The following is a 20,082-nucleotide window of genomic DNA, read 5'->3' as shown; positions in this document are numbered from 1 at the left end:
CAAACTGCGGCATGTCACTTCCAGTGTTTTTTCACCCTCACAAAGCAATGATTAAGTGCAAAAACGCAGCAAAAAATGCGGATATCAAGGTTTGCTGCGCTTTTGGTGCAAAAACCTAAGGAAGTCGCATCATGTTTTCCTTTGGAGGGGGGGGGCACTAAACTTTATCAGCATGCACAAGAGACAATAGCAAAATCAGCAGAAAAAGAAGCAAAACGGATCCCCTTTTCTAGCAACATTCTGTGGAACAAAAATAGTTTATAAAAACATGGGGGGCGGTCTTGAACTGGTTAATAGGACACAGTTTGCAGTGTAAGCTCTGAGGCCGGTGAGGACCCTGGAGAGTGGTGCGGGGTCCACTGCCCCTCAGGACACCGTGTGACTGACAGCCTCCTCCCGGGGACACATGACCGCCGGGCTCAGGCTGATGACGTCACCGGCGGGAGCAGTCGCTGCACAGTGCAGGCAGTAATACAGAGCAGTCCGGTACCGGCGCTGTGTGACTCCTGAGCGGGCTCCACTCGTCCACTAGCCGGCCATGAGCCTCTGGCTGCCGCTACTCGCTGTGTTGTACTCCGCGCTCCCGGCTGTCAGCTCCCGGGAACAGCAGCAGCCTGAGACCCCGGACTGGAGGATGACACTGAAGACCATCAGGAACGGAGTGCACAAGATAGACATGTACCTGAACGCCGCCCTGGACCTGCTGGGCGGAGAAGATGGCCTGTGCCAGCACAGGTGCAGAGACGGTAAGCCCCCCGGTGCCGGGACTGCCTGCAGCGGTACCTGCCCTCGTTAACCCCTGACCTCCAGCATGGGACAACTTTCCATTAGTTTCCCTGGCACTGCCATATGGTGCGGTGATGTGGCATGTCACTGGCAGACATATGGTGCCGCCTGCCCACCATCTGGCTGCATACAGCCTCTACTGTATCTGTGCTTATGGAGAAATTACCTGTATTCAGCGCTTAAGTTGGAGGTTAAGTAACTTCTTCCTCCAGAGGAGGCAATACCAATAGTTGTTTTTAAAGTTTTTTTATTAAAAAAAAAAAAATATATATTGCTGGGCTACCCTTAGGATAGATGACAGCCCGCAGCGGACAGATACTGACAGTCTGATACTGCAGTGGGTCATGCCTGTCACCGTAAGGCTACGTTCACACAGTCGCATTTTTGGTCTCAGTGCAGTTCTTGGAAACCGCTGATATCTCACCGACAGCATTAGGACTGCTGTTATGTGGTAGGGCTGTTTTTTCTTTTCTCAAATGGACCGAATGTCCACATGAAAAAACAAATCACATCATGCACTAAATTTTAAAACTGATTTTGGATGGGAATCGCCCAGTCAAGTCTATGGGGGCGCAAAAAATGATCTTATCCCATATGGATCTACCATGTAGCATCCGATTTTACAAATACAAGGCCAAATACAGTTTATTAAGGGTTGCAATGTAAGTTTTAGAACTGATGATGTATAAAAATGGATGATACAAGTGAAAAAATTGGTTATATGTTCTTGAGGCCTTAACATAATGCTGATGTGCTAAATCGCATGTCTGGATATAGAGAGGGTGTCATTAGGTTACCTCTGTGATGGAGGGGGGGATTAGGTTATTATCGTTAGGTTACCGCTGTGATGGAGGGGGGGGATTAGGTTATTATCGTTAGGTTACCGCTGTGATGGAGGGGGGGGATTAGGTTATTATCGTTAGGTTACCTCTGTGATGGAGGGGGGGGTTAGGTTATTATCGTTAGGTTACCTCTGTGATGGAGGGGGGGATTAGGTTATTATCGTTAGGTTACCGCTGTGATGGAGGGGGGGATTAGGTTATTATCGTTAGGTTACCGCTGTGATGGAGGGGGGGGATTAGGTTATTATCGTTAGGTTACCTCTGTGATGGAGGGGGGGATTAGGTTATTATCGTTAGGTTACCTCTGTGATGGAGGGGGGGATTAGGTTATTATTGTTAGGTTACCTCTGTGATGGAGGGGGGGATTAGGTTATTATTGTTAGGTTACCTCTGTGATGGAGGGGGGGATTAGCTTATTATCGTTAGGTTACCTCTGTGATGGAGGGGGGATTAGGTTATTATCGTTAGGTTACCTCTGTGATGGAGGGAGAATGGATCTCCGCTCTGACCATTTATAAGATGCGGTCAGCATTGATCACAGCAACTAATAGGTTCAACAGCGAAAACTGGAGAGAACTCTGATCCCAGCTGTTGTAGCCGAGTGTTGACTGTAATAACACTCATCATCCCGGCTGTGTACATGTGCAACGCGTTGTGTGTGACTATGGAGATTTGGAGGGCATATCTGGTTTTGACTAACCCTTCTTAAATTGTGGGGTCCCAGGGGCTGGGACTGGCGCACAGGAGAATCCTCTGGTGGCCCCCTGTGCAGGAGTGGGCCTCCACCCTCTTATATGGGCAGTATTTGGCACAAAATACTTGATTACTATGTATAGACAAAGGCAGCATCTTATTCATTTAACCATTTCATTTTTACATACACTTGTGATTGAGCATAATGTTACATTTCCATGTAGCAAAAAAGTGGTGCCCTGGAGTTGGTTACTGGTTGGCCTTTGGCACCCCAAGGCGACACTGGGGTGCCATATCACCTCCTCCATGTTTACACTGTGAATGCTTACCTTTTAGATTCTTCGTTTCACCTGCTGTTACGGGGGTTTTCTTGGTTTTGTCAATATCTATAAAATGTATAGATGATATATATGCTGGCACCATGAAAAAATACAATAGCGTGCACTGCAGAAAGGGGCATAAAAAAAAAAAATACACCCATCTGGAACGGCACTGGCGCGGGAGGTGAGTATAAGTGTTTTTATTTTAATGGGGGAAAACACTCAAATTGAGAAGGGGTTGTCTGAGTAGTGGACAACCCCTTTAAGCCAGCGACACACATGGGGATCTTTTCCCTTTCTTATGACTCCTATTTATCATCCAGGTTATAGATAGCTATACATGTATAATTTACTTGTGTTACTAGCGGTGTGTGCACCCGTTGCGGATTGTGCTGTGGATTTTTCCGCGCGGATTTGGCAAAATCCGCAGGTAAATCCGGTTTATCTGTGGATTAGCCTGCGGTTTGACACCTGTACAATGGAGCAGGTGTAAGGCTGTGTGCACACGCTGCGGATTAGGTGCAGATTTTGTAAAATCCGCAGGTGAAACCGCAGGTCAAAAGACCTGCGGTTTTACCTGCGGATTGCTCTGCGGTTTTGCCCTGCGGTTTTTCATCTCCTCAATGGAGGAGATGGCAAACCGCAGCAGAATCCGCAGAAAGAATTGACATGTCAATTCTTTCTGCGGATTGAAAACCGCAGATAATCCGCGCGGAAGATCCCGCACCGTCTGCATTGCGGTTTTTGATTCCCGTAGGGAATCATGGTACTGTACACCGCAGCAAAAACTGCTGCGGGTCCGCAGCGGCCAAAACCGGTGCGGAACCGCAGCAAAATCCGCAGCGTGTGCACACAGCCTTAAACCGTTGCGGAATTCGCACAAAGAATTGACATGCTGCGGATTTGAAACTGCAGCAGATCCGCCGGAAAAATCCGCAGCATGTGCACAGCAGTTCTTGTTTTTCATTGATTTTAATGGTACTGTACACCGCAGCAGAAACTGCAGCGGATCCGCAGGGCCAAAACCGCTGCGGATCCGCAGCATGTGCACATACCCTGACAAGTGAGTGTGCTCAGGTATGGTTACTATGCTGGAGTCCCCCCTGCTGCATGTCTCGCACTGTTCGACAGCCGCAAAACATTCAGGGATTGCCTAACAAACAGACAGTTTCTCCATATGTTGTGGCTGTCAAACAGCTGCGGGAATTCCAACAAAATATTCAAGCAGGACAAAGACACTCTAGCACACAAGATCAGATAAGCACAAGTTCAATCCTGCTTTTGTTGGGCCACTAAACTTCATCAACATGCAGAAGAGGTAATAAAAACACAGCAAAACCCACATTTTGTAAGCAGTTTCTTTACTGCCAAGAGAGTAGGTTTTGCTGCAGGAAAAAAACGGAACGTGTGAACACAGCCTTTCAGTGTATTTCACCTTTTCTTTGAATAGTGAATTTGCCAAACAAGTCCACAGCAGACATCCCATAGTGCACACTTTTTTGTTCACTAAGTACTTGATTTGGATTTTTCTGGCTTAAAAATTCATGCCCCCCAAAAAAAACTACATGAAAAAAATATTTGTTGTGTGTGGGTTTTTTTTTTTTGCTTTAATTCAGTAAACTCTAATGTTTTTCAAGTAGAAATGCCCAAATGATATGTTCACAGGATACAGTGCCTTGCGAAAGTATTCAGTCCCCTTGGAACTTTTCAACTTTTTCCCACATATCATGCGTCAAACATAAAGATACCAAATGTAAATTTAAAATAACCAATAAATTTTGTTCAAGCTCACAATTGTGTCCCACTTGTTGTTGATTCTTCACCAAGAATGTACATTTGGTATCTTTATGTTTGAAGCATGATATGTGGGAAAAGGTTGAAAAGTTCCAGGGGGCCGAATACTTTCGCAAGGCACTGTATATTCATGCTGAGGTTTTGATGTGGATGTTTCAGGTTATGTTCTCTCGTGCGAGAGAATCAGGGCTAATTATGCAAATGGCACTCTGTTTAAACTGCTGGAGATTGATCTGTCAGTGCTCCAATTGTCTCACACGAGAGAATCGCAGTACAGGTGAGGAGAAGACGGAGAAAGTAATGTCTCCATTGCCCAGCATCCGCGGTAATGTGACTGCCCTTGGATGACATCCGAGTGCAGTCCGATGTTTCACATGCACCCATAGACTTGTTTGGGTGATTGCGATCCGATGCTCCCGTAGCATGTTGTGATTGTTGTTTCATGCCGAATCAACATGAGAAAATAATCACAGATCTGCACTGGGCCGAATGGTATACCATAAAATATTGGCTAGCACTCTGCCTTGTTATACGCTCTGGTCAGTGTGGTTATTGATGCAGTTTTAATTATATCATAGTGGAAGCGTTAGGGTGAGTTTTTTTTCAGCAAATCCAAAATAAAAAAAATAAATGCCTCCAAGACTGTGACAACAACTTGTTATATCGCACTTTATATGTGGAAAACATGCCTAAGGATTGATTTGACAGTTTTTCTACAATGCATTTAAAAAATGTTCGTAAAAGAAAAAAGTTAGACATGCCCTAAATGAACTAGTAGTTTGTTGCAATTGGAATTTAAGGTTTTTTTGTTTGTCTGCTTGTTTTTAAAATGAGGAGTTTTGTGCAGAATTCTTGCCAAAGATGTGTCAAAATCTCCTTGAGAAACCTATAAATTATCTTGCTTCTTCTTACACATACAAAAAAAATAAAAAATAAAATTGAGGTAAAAATTGGCTATTTTTCCGTTGAAATGCATTTGAAAGCATATTCACAGAGTATTTATAAAAAAAAAAAAAAAGTAAAATTCTTGTGGATTTTGGTTCAAAATTCTCTCCAAAGTCCTAAACAAAAAACTATGTGGCAACTAAGTGGCAAAACTTTTCACGTGCATTTTTCTGAGAAATTCGTACAAAGCAAAAAAAAAATAAAAATTGGGGTGCTTTTTATGCGTATAGAGCTTTTTTCTGCTTAAATTGATTCAGTGGCCAAAGTTGGAGCATTCTTTTCCAGCAAAAATACTCCCAAGACTTGAGGAAAAAACGCACCATGTGCAGAATAGGTGTCGTCTTTAAACCAGTAGGAAACCTATGAAAAAATCTTTGTCTTTTTCCTATTGTGGGTTTGAAGCCGATCAGCTTTAAAATCCTTGTCTAAACCTCCTATAAGGGTACTCCACTCCTTGTGGTGACTTTTGCAATCTTTACCTCTCATTGCCCCATCAGTAGCTATAACATTGTTTTCAGATGACTTCATACACAGTTCCTGTGATAAGGTTCCAGTGTCTGTTTTATGAGGCCATAAAGGCCTGTGTTCAGAGTCTGGTGCAATCATTTGTTATGGTGTGCTATGACTCAGAGAATAAAATCAATGGACAAAGATAATGTGAGACCAATCACAGGCCACGTTTCATGTTTTCAGTGCAGAGCAGAAAATGATAGCTGAGTGCTGATTGGTTGCTATGGGTAACCACCACTTTTGCTATGAGTCAGTTATGTCATTGATAGAGAAGGGCTATGGTAAAAGTAGACGTGTGGGAGTAGCAGCAGCAACATGATGTGTAAATTTACTTAGAGATGTAGTTCAACCACTTTGGCCACATTGGTCAACTCAATGCATGGGGCAGACCAGATATCGGACATCAGTGAAGGAGCTGGGATTGGCGTGTTGTTTTTCGGCAATCTACAGTCACACAAAGCGATGCAGAGATTCATATTCGACCCAGAAAATCCCTTTAACAAGGCTATATTCTTCTGATATTGCCCATGATATTTGTTTGTTTTTTTCAAACGATTTTTTTTTTTTTGTATATAGGACACCAGTGTATTTTCTCTCACCCAAGAAAATCGGGCCAGTTATAGTGAGCAGAGTTTCTCAATCTGCTTCATTTTGTGACTCCATTGAAATCAGATTGCACTCGGCTGTCATCCGAGTGCAGTTAAATGTTTTCCGTGGACTCATTGACTTGTATGGCCGAGTGCAGTCCGATACGGATCCAACTGGGGCATGATTCACCGCCCCATAGAGTAACATTGGTCCGATTGCAATGCAATATTTTGTCGGATCACATGAAGACCAAAAATATGGTCGTCTGCACAAGCACTAAAGATGATCTTTCAGGAGGATATTCGACCCCTGACACTAACACTTTCCCGACATGTTCCAAATAGATGTATGAGGTCTTGTTTCTTGCAGAATAAGTTTGTGTTTTTGAAAGACACCATTCATTTTACTACACTGTTAGGAATTGTTTTTACAGTGTGTATTATGTGGCAAGAGTGACCTGCATCATGATTGATCATGTCAATACAATTACAACGATACCAAACTTCTCCATTTTTTTTTTTTTTCTTTTTATTATTTTAGATGTGAAAAAAAAACCCCACAACATTTTGAACTTTTATTCAGTTAAGCTATGTATTTTATTTTTGGATTAGATACAGTGTGTTAATCTTTTATTATTGCAGTTTTGTGCGGCATTGCAGTCACCCCAAAAAATAAATCGCAATTTTTGCCTTTTGAATTTTTTATTCTTTATGGAGTTTACTGATCGGGCTACTTAGTTTAATATTTTGATAGATCAGACTTTATGGATGCGGCGCCGCTACCAAATGTGTATCTTTAAAGAGTAAAATAGAGGAAGTGATTCCAGTGTTTGTTTGTTTTTTGTTTTTTTTTTATTGTTTTTGTTAGTCCCCTCAGTGTACTTGAACCTGTGCTCGTCTGATCGCATGTACTATATGCACCAATACTTCAGTATTTCTGTATTTAGTAAAAATCACAGACTCCTTTTGATGCGCAGCCACAGACTGGGTTTCAGTCGAGCTCCGTGTTGACAGGCACAGGGGTATTCAAGAGACCCCTGGCTGCAATAGTAACCCATCGGTGCCCCGCGATTATGTCACAGCTCATCTGATGGTCGCGTAGCATGATGCATCCCCATGCCGTTGCACTGTTAATGCTGCTGTCAGAGATTGACAGCGGCATTTAACAGGTTAACAGTCGTGTCACTGCGACACGCAATCAACTACCCAGCCTGTGAACCCGCTCCATATACTCACTCCTGATTTGTGCCAAACGTGTACGGCGGATGTGTGGAAGGGGTTAAAGGCATTAAAGCCCCTGTGCATTTCGTTGGGGCATTTTTGAGAAATCCATCCTTGAAGTTCTAATTGCAGGTGCAGCAGGGCGGGCACTGCACCTCTAGCTGTGCTCTCTCTTTTCCCCACCCACCGTGGGGATCGCTTTTCTTTCAGTGACCTGTCTCCCCAATGCAGTACTTGGTCATTGCCCGGGTTTGTTTCATCAGCGGTGGCGGAGCATGCTCGGTGGGCTCATAATGACGTAGCAGGAGCCAGGCCATTGATCTTGCTATATCACTAGGAGCAGTTGAAAGTGCAGTTAGATGTTGCTGAGATAATGTATCATCCTTCTTAACACATCACTGCTACATTATCAGGAAAGATTACCTTTATCAGGTCACTGACAGTGATGAGTAGAGCACATCAGATATCTTGTGCCAGAGAGGTTTATTGCTAGAAATACCCCTTTGGCCTGTATTAAAGCTGTGGCTCTGTATAACTCTCCTCTGTTGCTTGCTTGGCGTCATTTCTGAACTCACATAGTTGTATTCTCTGGGGTTTAAAATAATTTTTTTTTTTCTTGTAACATGCAATTGATCAGAAAATTATGATAAAACTAAAGAACAGTAGAAAATGTTAACACAGTGGGGAAGATTTATCACGCTAGAGAAGATGGCATGGCTTAAGAGAAAAATGGTGTGGTCTTAGCGTTCAATACTCTGTACCATAATCGTGGCACATTTCTGGGGGATTCCGCAGCAGAAACCTGAAAAACCTATCAGAAAACGAGCAAAATAATTGAGTGTATTTCTATGTAAAAAAAAAACACTTTCTGTGCATATATTTAGACTTTTGAACATCTTTTAATGGCTTCTGGTTTTTAATTTAATAGGGACATGGCTATTCTTTGGTGTTTTCGGCACAAGAGACACTCTGTGCATTACAGTACAAGTCAACGGGAAAGCTCAGAAGTCGTCCTTAAGATGCCCAGACGTCTTTAGGGTGTTTTGCCTTAGTTTTTGCTTAAAAAGTGTTAGCGGTTTCTTCATTATTCATTGAAGTGAAAAAAATGAAAGTAAGAGTAAAAAAAAAGTTTGGGAGAAAACTCAAAACAACCACCAGTGGCCAAAACCATTGGAAGAAGCCTCACGTCTGAGTTCAGTATACTTTCAGACACCCCTAAAGAATTCCTTGAGGGTTATAGTTTCCAAAATTGAGTGATTTGTGTGTGTGGGAAGGAGGGTGTTAGCTCTTCTGGCAGAGCTCTATAAATGTGCCATGGTGCCCAGAAACCATGCAAACATAGTCTGCTTTCCAAAACAGCACTCCTTTCTTTTGGAGCTCTGCTGTGTTTCATTTTCTCCTTCGCCTCATTGGGGGACACAGATACTGTGGGTGTATGATTCTGCCGCTAGGAGGCTGACACTAAGTGAAAAAAAGAGGTTAGCTCCTCCTCCGTCGTATACACCCTCGCCCCTATTGCAGGCGGAACTTTTGCTTAGTGTCCATGGAGGCCCACATGTCTGGTTTTGCTCCAGACTTTCTTTTTTATTTTATGAAGATAAGACAGGGGCAACGCATCCTATTGAAAGGATCCTATTTCCCCAAACCATCAACGGGCGAGCACGCGTTGAGTATCGTCTCCGTGTATCCTTTCCCGCACCGTAGGACATATCTGGGTCTTTTTCCCCAGACTTCTATTTTTTTCTTTTTTTATTTTATGAAGATAAGACAGGGGCAACGCATCCTATTGAAAGGATCCGATTTCCCCAAACCATCAACGGGCGAGCATGTGCGAGTATCCTCTCCCGCGACGTGGGACATAATGCCGGACTTAGCCCTGTCCACCCCTAGGTATTGAAACCATGGGCTTGCACAGATGCACAAGACTAGTCTGTGCGGCCCCCACTGCTCCACCAACGCTAGACGGCGGTGCTGCATGGCGGCGGACGGTCCCTCTCCTCGCCCCTGCAGGGGGGACGGAGCTAGGGTGCCTGCACCGTCCAGAAAATTACCCCATCCCCTCTAAGAGGTGCGCTGGATCTGTAGCGGAGGTTATCGCAGGTATGGAGGACTGGGGAGGACCCTGCGGCAACATTCCTGGAGCTCCATTGAAAAGGCTCCAGGTGGAAGGTGGTGCTCACCTGGTCAAGCATTTCCCAGACGAGCCCCTTGACCTCCCCCCAGGCGGGGGCCGCCAACGCGGATGTCGGTCCATGGAGCGGCTCAGAGAAGGGCCGGCGGGATCACCATGGTTGCGAGGCCGCCAGCGCGGGCAGGGGTAGAAATTTAGCCCGCGGCTTCAGCCGTGACTAGGCCGTGGGTGGAAGTCCCGCCCCCGGCGTGATGTCATTTCCGGTGCCGCCCCCCGTGGCTAGGGCGGACGCGAACAAATTGAGCCCCCGGTCTCATTACAGGGTAGGCCGCGACCGGAAGAGGACGTCTCGGCCTACTCAGGGGAGAAAGGAGCGCAGAGGCAGCGGCAGGAGCACATGGGGACACAGGATCAGGGTAAGTGTGATCCCCGACCCTGGAGCCGCGCTACGTGCGATACAAGGGGGTTTGTTTCCTCCTCCTCCCTTCCCTCAACCCTCTTATAGAAAACAGAGGGGGTTATTGAGATATGACCGGAAAAGGGAAATCGCACACGTTCCTTTATGCCGCATGTATTTCCTGTGGGGCCAGTTTTCAACGAGCGCAGGGTAAAAAATTATGTGAAACCTGTGACTCCAAACGCGCCCAGGAGCCCTCCCCTGCGACCGAACCCACAATGCTGGTGTGGGCAGACCGCAGAGGACAAGGCTCGGGATTCCCACTGTGCAGCGCCCGGAACCCGGCGCCTAACAGAACCTCAGTGTCCGTCCTCCACTGCGACCGCGGTCAATGTGCCAAGTCCCCCACAGTGGGCCCTATCACTGTCTCAGTTCATGCAATTGAGTCCCTTCAGGCCTCAGGTGGGGGCAGGGACAGTGGCTCGCCGGCTTTAGAGGGGACCTCCACCTCACAAGAGCCTCCGGCCTGCAGGGGCCGCTCTCACTCCAGGCAGACCCAAGAGAAGCGAATCCACACGGTGTCGCGCAGTCCATCTGGTGCTTTGGCATCCGTAAGTTCTGCTTCTCATTCCCTATCACCAGTGGTTGATAGCGAGCAGACCTCAGATTGCGACTCAGACGAGCCCCTTGACCTGGATACTCCAGCATCACTCGAAACAAGGTATCCGTTTGCTTCGAACCCCCGTAAAAAATGGATGGATTCCCCGATGGTGTATCCTCCGGTTTTGCACCTAGCCACTAAGACCCTGCAATCCGCTCCTAGTGTTTCCTCAATCAAGGATCCCACGGATCGCCTTATAGAGAGCTTAGCTCGCTCAGTATATGAGGCGTCAGGGTCAGCGCTCGCTCCCTCATTCAGAGCAACTTGGGTAGCCAAGGCTATGATATCATGGTCAGAAACATTAAACAAGGTCGCGCAGGAGCAGGGTCTACCTGCAGAGATTTCAGAGGGCGCAGGTCAGATGGCGATGGCCGGAGACTAATCAATGCGTCTTTGGATGCGGACAATTGCTCGGCACTTGCTGCCCCTAATGCAATTTCTATCAGAAGAGCCCTATGGTGAAGGACATGGCGTGCCGATTCTACTTCTAAGAAGTCCTTGACTTCCATGCCTTATCAGTGCGGCCACCTATTTGGGGAGAAGTTGGGTCAACTTATCTCCGACTCCACAGGAGGAAAGAGCGGGTTTCTCCCTCAACAAAGGATCAAAACGCTTTTTCGTCGCCCGTTTTAGGGCACGTTTCGGGCCTTTCGCAACCCCGGGCGGACTACAGCGGCCAATTCCGCCGCCTCAGGCCGCCCCAACCCCGATAGGGAGCGGCAGGTCTCATATAGAGCCAACCCTTTGGGGGAGAATGCATACTCAGCAGCCCAGATCGAGGGGATCCAGATCCCAAAGATCGTCGGTCAAATGACTCGAGGCCTTTACCAGACGACACCGGCAAGGTGGGCGGCCGCCTGCTCTGGTTTCACCACTTCTGGGTCAATGTCGCTCACGACGCATGGGGAAAGGAATGCCTCAGGTTACAAGATAGGATTTGTCAGATATCCTCCAAGACTGTTTTCTCTTTCCCGGCTTCCCAGGGATACCCAGGCAAGGGCTCTATTGGGAGCCATCAAATCACTCCAGCACAACAGAGTCATTGTTCCAGTGCCGGAACACGAAAGAGCTCAGTGGTTCTATTCCAACCTTTTTTTTTTTTTTGCGGTTCCCAAAAAGGACGGGTCTTTCAGACCTGTTTTGGACCTGAAGCTTCTGAACAAATTCATCAGGATCAGCATATCGGCCATGGAGCAGTGAGAATACTTAGCCTCAATAAGCATCCAGGACGCTTATCTGCATATTCCCATTTTTTCTCCTCATCAGAGGTTTCTACGCTTCACCGTCGGCGATCAACATTTCGTAGCGCTGCCCTTCGGGCTAGCCACGGTTCCCAGAGTGTTCACAAAGGTTATGGCAGTTGTCATGGCCACACGGCATTGTTAAGGCATAGTCGTCTTGCCTTATCTGGACGACCTCTTGGTCAAGGGCCCTTCAATACGGGCATGCAAGGAAAAGCTCAACATCACGCTAGATACTCTTGCCCGCTTAGGATGGTTGGCAATGCAAAGAAGTCATCCCTTGTGCCAGCTCAGAGGATCTCCTTCCTAGGAATGTTCTTCGACACTTGCCGAGGGTTGGTAATTCTCCCTCAGGAAAAGGCGCTAGCTCTCCGGCAGTGAGTCCGGACACTTCGCCAACCAGTCCCCCATACCATCCGATCCAGGATGAGGTTTCTAGGGAAAATGGTGGCAGCAATGGAAGCGATACCTGTCGCCCAGTTCCACCTTCGCCCCCTGCAGCACGCCCTCTTGTCAGCCTGGGACAAGAATCCTTTCACACTCGATCGGCGGTGCCGACTGTCTTCTCAAGTCAGGCAGTCGCTCGGATGGTGGATAGTCAGTTCCTCTCTGGCCCAGGGGAAACCTTTCCCCCCAGTTCATTGGCTGATAATGACAACCGACGCCAGTCTCCTCGGTGGGGGAGCGGTGTTTCGCCACCACACAACCCAGGAACGGTGGTCGCCACAGGAGGCCCGATCAACTTATTGGAGATACGAGCTATTCGGCTGGCTCTGTGGAAGTCTCATCACTTTCTAGCAGGCCGCCCCGTCCGGATTCAATCGGACAACGCCATGGCGGTGGCTTACATAAATCCAGGGGGCACCCGCAGCAGAGCAACCATGCGCGAGGTGGGGCTCGTTCTTCAGTGGACCGAAGCAAACCACTCGGTGATTTCGGCTGTCCACGTTCCGGGGCGTGGAAAATTGGGTGGCAGACTTTCTCAGCCGGCAGGGTCTTGCATCTGGAGAGTGGTCTCTACATCCCGAAGTTTTTCAGCAGGTTTGTCAACTGTGGGGAGCTCCGGATGTGGACCTGATGGCTTCCAGAGTGAAGGCCAAGGTGCCCGCATATGTCCCTCAGGCCAGGGACCCGCAGGCATTCGCGGTGGACGCGTTGGTTCTGCCATGGAACCAGTTTTGCCTCCCATATCTATTTCCCCCACTGCCTCTACTTCAGAGAGTCATCAAAAAGATCAAGACGGAAGGGGTGCCGGCGATTCTGCTGGCCCCAGACTGGCCCCGTCGAGCGTGGGGCGCAGATCTAATGCAGCTGCTCGCCGACATTCCTTGGCGCCTGCCAGAGCGCCCAGATCTACTGCCTCAAGGGCCGATTTGCCACCCGAACTCAGGGACCCTGGGCTTGACGGCATGGCCGTTGAATCTTGGATTCTAACCTAGGCAGGGTTTGGGAGCGAGGTGGTCGCTACAATGATTAGCGCCCTGAAGCCTGCTTCAGCGCGAATTTACCACCACACCTGGAAGGTGTTCTTTGCTTGGCATCGAGGCTGTGGTGTTTCTCCGCTGAGATTCTCGATACCCAACATCTTGGCTTTTCTCCAGTCGGGCTTAGAGAGCCCGGATAACTCAGTCAATAGAGCATTAGACTCGGGCTTTGCCCCAAGTTCCCTCAGGAGACAGATATTGGCCTTATCCATTCCAGCGCAGAATTGCTACCAATTTGCAGGTGAAGGCTTTTTTCATTAAGGAAGCTCCCACTTGGTACCTCCCTATAAGGCGCCTATGGACGCCTGGGACCTTGACATGGTCCTAAGTTTTCTGCAGGAAGCTCCATTTGAACCGCTTAAGGATATCTCTTTGAGGTACCTTTCTTGGAAAGTGGTGTTACCGGTGGCCATCTCTTCCATCAGGCGGGCTTCAGAGCTGGCGGCCCTATCCTGCTGAGCTCCGTTCCTCACTTTCCATAAGGATGAGGTGGTGCTCAGACCAGCCCCTCCTTTTCTGCCGAAAGTCGTGTCCTCTTGTCACATTAATGAAGATGTTATTTTGCCTTAATTTTTTTTTCCAGCATCGGTGCACCGTGTGGAAAAGGCTCTTCACACGTTAGACCTGGTAGGAGCCCTCCGGAGGTACGTGTCGAGGACAGCACCCTTTCGTCAGACGGACACGCTGTTCGTGCTCCCCGAAGGGTGCAGGAAAGGACTCGCTGCCTCAAAATCGACCATAGCCAGATGGATTCGTTTGACTATTCAGGAGTCTTATCGCATTAGAGGCACGCCGATTCCACCAGGGATCAGAGCGCACTCTACCCGGGCGGTGGGCGCCTCTTGGGCGCTTCCGCACCAGGCTTCGACGGAACAGGTTTGCAAGGCAGCAACATGGTCCAGCCTGCACACATTTGCCAAACATTATAATATCCATGCTCAGGCCTCGGTGGATGCGAGCCTGGGTAGAAGGATTCTCCAAGCAGCGGTGGCGCACCTTTTAAACAAGAGGTGCATGGAGCTTGGATCGGTGAGTCAATCTCCCACCCAGGGACTGCTTTAGGACGTCCCACAGTATCTGTGTCCCCCAATGAGGCGAAGGAGAAACATGGATTTTTGTGATAACTCACCGTAAAATCCTTTTCTCCGAGACGCTCATTGGGGGACACAGCACCCACCCTATTAGCCAGTGGGCTCTGATTTTGTTTAGTCGATACGCATTTATTTATGTGATATAAGGGTGGTCCTTTTCTGGACATGTTGTACCTGTATTAAGGCTGATTTCGTTGTCCTCCTCCTGCTTTGGCACCAAACTGAGTTCCGCCCGCAATAGGGGCGAGGGTGTATACGACGGAGGAGGGGCTAACCTCTTTTTTTTCACTTAGTGTCAGCCTCCTAGCGGCAGAAGCATACACCCACAGTATCTGTGTCCCCCAATGAGCGTCTCGGAGGAAAGGATTTTACGGTGAGTTATCACAAAAATCCATGTTTCACGGTCAAATGTTTTCAGAATTTTGTGAAGCACCTGTGGTGCAAAATGCTCAAAAGTTGCCTAGATAAATTCATCAAGGGGTGTAGTTTCCAAAATGGGGTAACTTGTGTTTCGTTTGTTGTTTTTGCACCTTGGGGGCTTTTCCAATGCCACATCGCGTCCGCACTCCGCAGTCTATTACAGCCAAATCTGTGCTTGAAAAGTTAAATAGCGCTCTCTCCTTTCCAAGACCCCCTGTGTGCCCAAACAGTCCAACACCTATAGGGCATCAACGTACAAAGAAGTTGCACAATAAATTTCGTGGTCCATTTTCTTCTGGTACCCTAGTGAAAAATGAAAAAATTGGTGTTAATGCAACATTTTTTGGGGGTAAAACATATAATTTGTCATTATTTTCTTCCACTTAAGCCTTCAGTCGCTTCACAAGAAAAAATAACAAACTTCCTGAATGCGATTTTGACTACTATGAATAGGATTAGAAAATTTAATTGGAAAAATGAAAAAATACTGCTTAAACTTTTATCCCTTCTTCGTAACAAAACAATATAATTTAAAACCTGATGCTGACATAAAGTAGACATGTGGTAAATGTTATGCATTAATTACAATTTTGTGCAATATGAATTTTTGTTTTGAGGGCATAAAAATTCAAAGTTCAAAAAGTGCAGCAAATTTTTAAAAATTTGTCAAGTTTTAAGATTTGCGTTTATTTTTGAAAATATCTATCGGCCTAAATTTACTGGGATGAGTACAGGCGTTCCAGAGTTATTGCCTTTATAAAGTGACACTGGTGAGAATTGTAAAACTTAGGCTACTTTCACACATCAGTTTTTTGCCGTCAGGCAGGATCCGGCTATTTTTAGAAAAAACAGATCCGGCATAAATTTTGGAGAACTGTAGAAACGGAACCGTTTTTCTGCTGGATCCGTCTAGCAGGTTATATCTGTTTCCTGGGGGCTGGCCAATTGGATCTGAGCATGCGCAGACTTAAAAAAACGGATCCGGTGGCTGGATCCGTCTTTTTCTGGATCCGGCGCCCATAGACTTTCATTGTAGCAAAAAGCCGGAAGCGTCGGATCCGGCGCTTCCGGCTTTTTCGCCGGAGACAAAAAAACGTTACAGTAGCCGTTTTTTCCAGATGCCGGAATGAGACAAGTAGCCGGATCCGGCAAAAAACGGATGAAACGCAATGCCATCCGGCGCTAATGCAAGTCAATGGGGAAAAACTGGATCCGGCATTGCATTTTGCCGGATCCGGTTTTACAAAAAAAAGCCGGATCGCGCCTGACGGCAAAAAACTGATGTGTGAAAGAGGCCTTAGCCTGGTGAGAAACATGAAAACTTTGTAGTGAAGGGATTACAGGGAACCTGTCACCCCCCCCCCCCCCCAGGGCGTTTTTAAGTAAAAGACCAATCTTCAGCAGCACTAAGGCTGCATTCTGTGAAAGTGGCTCTTCTGTTTCTGATCCCTAGTAACACTGAAATATTGACTATTATAAAGTGCGCCCCATGCCTGTATTAAGTCCTAGAGGTATGGTGTCTCCCCTTGTATCATCCGCCTCCCAGCCATCCATTATCCCCCTCTTTCGCCTCCTGTGTTGCTGTTACATGGCCAGCGCCTGTGCTGTACCAACAGTTATCAGGCATTTGCAGTGCGCGCTGCCCAGGATCTGACATTAGGCTTTAGCACCTCCGTGTTGCGGAGGCCCCAGATCCCGCCCTGTAGTGTGTTATGATGTATTCACACAGCGGGGCTGGGAATCTGGCGCATCTATATCTTCTCCTGCCCCCATCTCCCTCCTCCTCTTTCCTCCCTCGGCAGCGTCTGATGATTTGACCTGCCAGTGAACAGCGTGTGGGGAACTCAGGAGGAAAGAGAAAGAGGAGGAGGGAGATGGGGGCAGGAGCAGATATAGATGCGCAGGCGACAGATTCCCAGCCCTGCTGTGTGAATACATCATAACACACTGCGGGGCGGGATCTGGGGCCTCCGCAACACGCAGGCGCGATAGCCTGATGTCAGATCCCGGGCAGCGCGCACTGCGCATGCCTGAGAACTGTTGGCACAGGGGGTGACAGGTTCCCTTTAAAGGCCCCCTTTCGTATGAGCTAAAGGGGGTTTTACACTAAGCGATATCGCTAGCAATATCGCTAAAACGTCACCGGTTTTGTGACGTTATAGCGATATTGCTATGTGTGATACTGACCAGCGACCGGCTCCCCCGCTGTCCATCGCTGATCGCGCGAGAATGTCCGGCTCCATTTCTCGTCGGGCGCTTCCTGCTGGGCTTCCTGCTGTGACGACGAGCGACGCGTGGAGGCGGGCGGGAGGACGCAGGATCGCTGTGTGTGAATGGTAAGTATCGTGCGCTGCGTCGCTGCTGCATCGCTGTGAGATCTTTCTGTATGAAAGCTCACTAGCGATCATTTAGCGATGCACCAGCGATCCTGACCGGGTCGTATCGCTGGTCGGATCGCTGGTGCATCGCTAAATGTAAAAGGGCCTTAACTCTCAGTGGATTCATCCTTTGGCCAACAAGTATCCTCTGATTCCCCCATACATTAAAACACTTGTCTATAGGTACACGTTCACTATAATTGTGCAGTGTATGAACTTTCCTTTCCTAATCATATAATCTTGCTCATTCATAGGGTAAAATGATCTTTCGCTTTGCTTATTATTAAGATTATCATTCTCGACAATGACTCATCTTGTGCAATCAGGACTTGCTCTGCACAGTACAATGGCAGCCTTTGTGTACTGAACAATCCATTACAGATCGCTCAGTGCACATCATAATCACATTCTTCCTGTACAAACAGGCTAATAAGCAGCCACTAATGGCAAACATGTAGCTGATAGCCAGTTGGGTAGTGTAAACCTGACTGTATTCTCTGAGACAGCCACTGCCAGGCACTTCTGGCAGCAGCTTATTTCCCGGCTGAACAAAAGGACTAGTTGTTGAAATTCTAAGGGCAGGATCCTTCTCTGCCCTGACATCATCTGTCAAGTGTGAGTCGGCTGATTCCTCCTATATGGGCGAGTGTTGCCATCTTTACTCTGATATTTATGGGGGCCTTACCTTAAGAATTGTATTAATAAATCTGCCCCAGTGTATGAAGTTACTGGAACTTGCTAAAACTAGTTTGTTTTAATCCACAGGTTCCAAGCCAACTCCGAGATATGGCTACAAACCGTCACCACCAAATGGATGTGGATCTCCTGTGTTTGGATTTCATGTAAATACTACCTTTTAGATTGCAATAAAGAAATAATATCTTTTGTAGACATTAGTATATAAACAATGGAAAAATGTATTCAATTTTAGAGTAGTGGTGTTTTCCTCAATGTTATGCACCAGGAGCTTCTGAGCTGCACGGCACTGGATAACCCTGTCCTTTGCAAAGTATTTGCTAGAAGTAGTGGAGAAGGTGGAGGTTTGATTACTATGGTGTTCAGCCTAAGCACTATTCATTCAGTGCAGTTATCCAGTCTTTACAATGCTTTTTTTTCCCCAGATATATTTCTCAGTTTATTTCACTATTAAATCCCCAGCATTCAGTTGTGAAATATAGGGGAATTCTGCAGCAAATACTTCACCACTACATGGGGAAAATAGGCTTTTAACCCCTTACCGACATCTTCTGTACATGTACAGCACAAGTCAATATCGGGTGTATGGAGCAGGCTCACAGGGTAAGGCTAGTTTCACATTAGCGTTTACGGCCACAGCGTCGGGCTGCGCACGGCCACCGCTAAGCCCCGCCCCCTGCCGCGCCTCCGCCGGTAGCTCCGCCTACGGGCGTATGACGCTGCATGCGTCCTGTGTCCCCTATCTTTAGCACTGGGGACGCAGGTATGCGTTTGGCGGCGCATGCGTCCTTTTGACGGTGCGCCGAGCCCACCAAATTGCTACAGGTTGCATTTGGCGCTGGTCGGCGCACCGTCAAAAGGACGCAGGCGCCGCCAAAACGCATACTGCGCACAGCCTGCATCCTCAGTGATAAAGATAGGGGGCGCATGACGCATGCAGCGTCATGCGCCCGGAGGCGGAGCTACCGGAGGAGGCGGGGCTTAGCGGCGGCCGTGCGCAGGCCGACGCTGCGGCCTTTAACGCAAGTGTGAAACCGGCCTAAGGTCGCCTCCTACCCGGTAGGTAATGGCTGTTTGTGTCAACCAGGACCTGCCTGTAACAGTCGCGCGGATTGCTAAACCTGTTAAGTTCTGCTGTCAAGTCCTGAAAGCTGTATTAGGGCTCATACCCATATGTGTGAGAAAAAAAAAAAGTTCCGTTATCAGGACCGAAAAATGGACAAGTGTCATGCGAGTACAATCCAATTTTTCACACCTATCATCCCATTTACATCTGACTGCAATGCGATTTTTAACATGCGCTTTTATATAGAGAAATTCTGTCATTTACACATCGATTTCAAAGGCAATATTCTTCAAAACAAAAATTCATATGAAATATATACTGTATATAAATAATATAATTTAGACCGTGCAACCCCTACACATGGAACCTGGCGCCTGGAAAAAAAATGCTTTGAAGCTGCAAATATAGGGTTCATCTGCAGGTTATTAGGGTTGGCTGCCCAGTGCCTTCATGTAGCCGAATGCTACGGGGAGAAAATGAGCTCTATTTTCACCTGCAGCCTTCCGGTTCAGTCACGGGGTGTAACAACCCTGCGGCATCACTGCATGGCCTCCCATCCCCCACCTTCCTTATACACCAACTTACTACACCGGGCCACGCGGTGAGTTCTGCCAGCTCCATACTTGGTGCCTCCTGCCTGCTCTCTGCATGCTTCCTGGCTGTGTGCATAGGGGTCGGCATCGGTACTCTCTGACTCTTATTTAGTTAGTGTGCACCTTCCTAAAGTGCCCCCCCCTGTCAATTGTCAAGAGGCCTCAAGTACTTAAGGCAGCTCCACCCATTAGAGACTGCCTGAGCAACTATTTCCCTCAGTCAGTG

General features: G+C 47.5%; 1 protein-coding gene across 2 annotated transcripts in view; it reads left to right on the top strand.

The window, feature by feature from the left end:
• The first annotated feature begins 232 nt into the window (after nucleotides 1-232).
• Nucleotides 233-20,082, top strand: part of PLA2G12A (phospholipase A2 group XIIA) — a 55,228-nt gene continuing 35,378 nt past the window's right edge. The window contains exons 1-2 of one of the 2 annotated variants that reach the window (XM_073571957.1): nucleotides 233-746; nucleotides 18,267-18,343. In XM_073571957.1, the coding sequence (XP_073428058.1) occupies nucleotides 539-746; nucleotides 18,267-18,343 (285 nt within the window). In that variant the 5' untranslated portion in view covers nucleotides 233-538. The remainder of the gene's footprint in view (nucleotides 747-18,266; nucleotides 18,344-20,082) is intronic. The other variant, XM_073571958.1, reaches the window with a different exon arrangement.

The sequence above is a fragment of the Dendrobates tinctorius genome, unplaced genomic scaffold (assembly GCF_039654945.1).
Source record: "Dendrobates tinctorius isolate UK_male_01 unplaced genomic scaffold, ASM3965494v1 ptg000030l, whole genome shotgun sequence".
In the NCBI taxonomy this organism is placed as follows: domain Eukaryota; kingdom Metazoa; phylum Chordata; class Amphibia; order Anura; family Dendrobatidae; genus Dendrobates; species Dendrobates tinctorius.
Note: the sequence above shows the minus strand (reverse complement) of the source record. Positions and strands in the feature narration are given on the sequence as shown.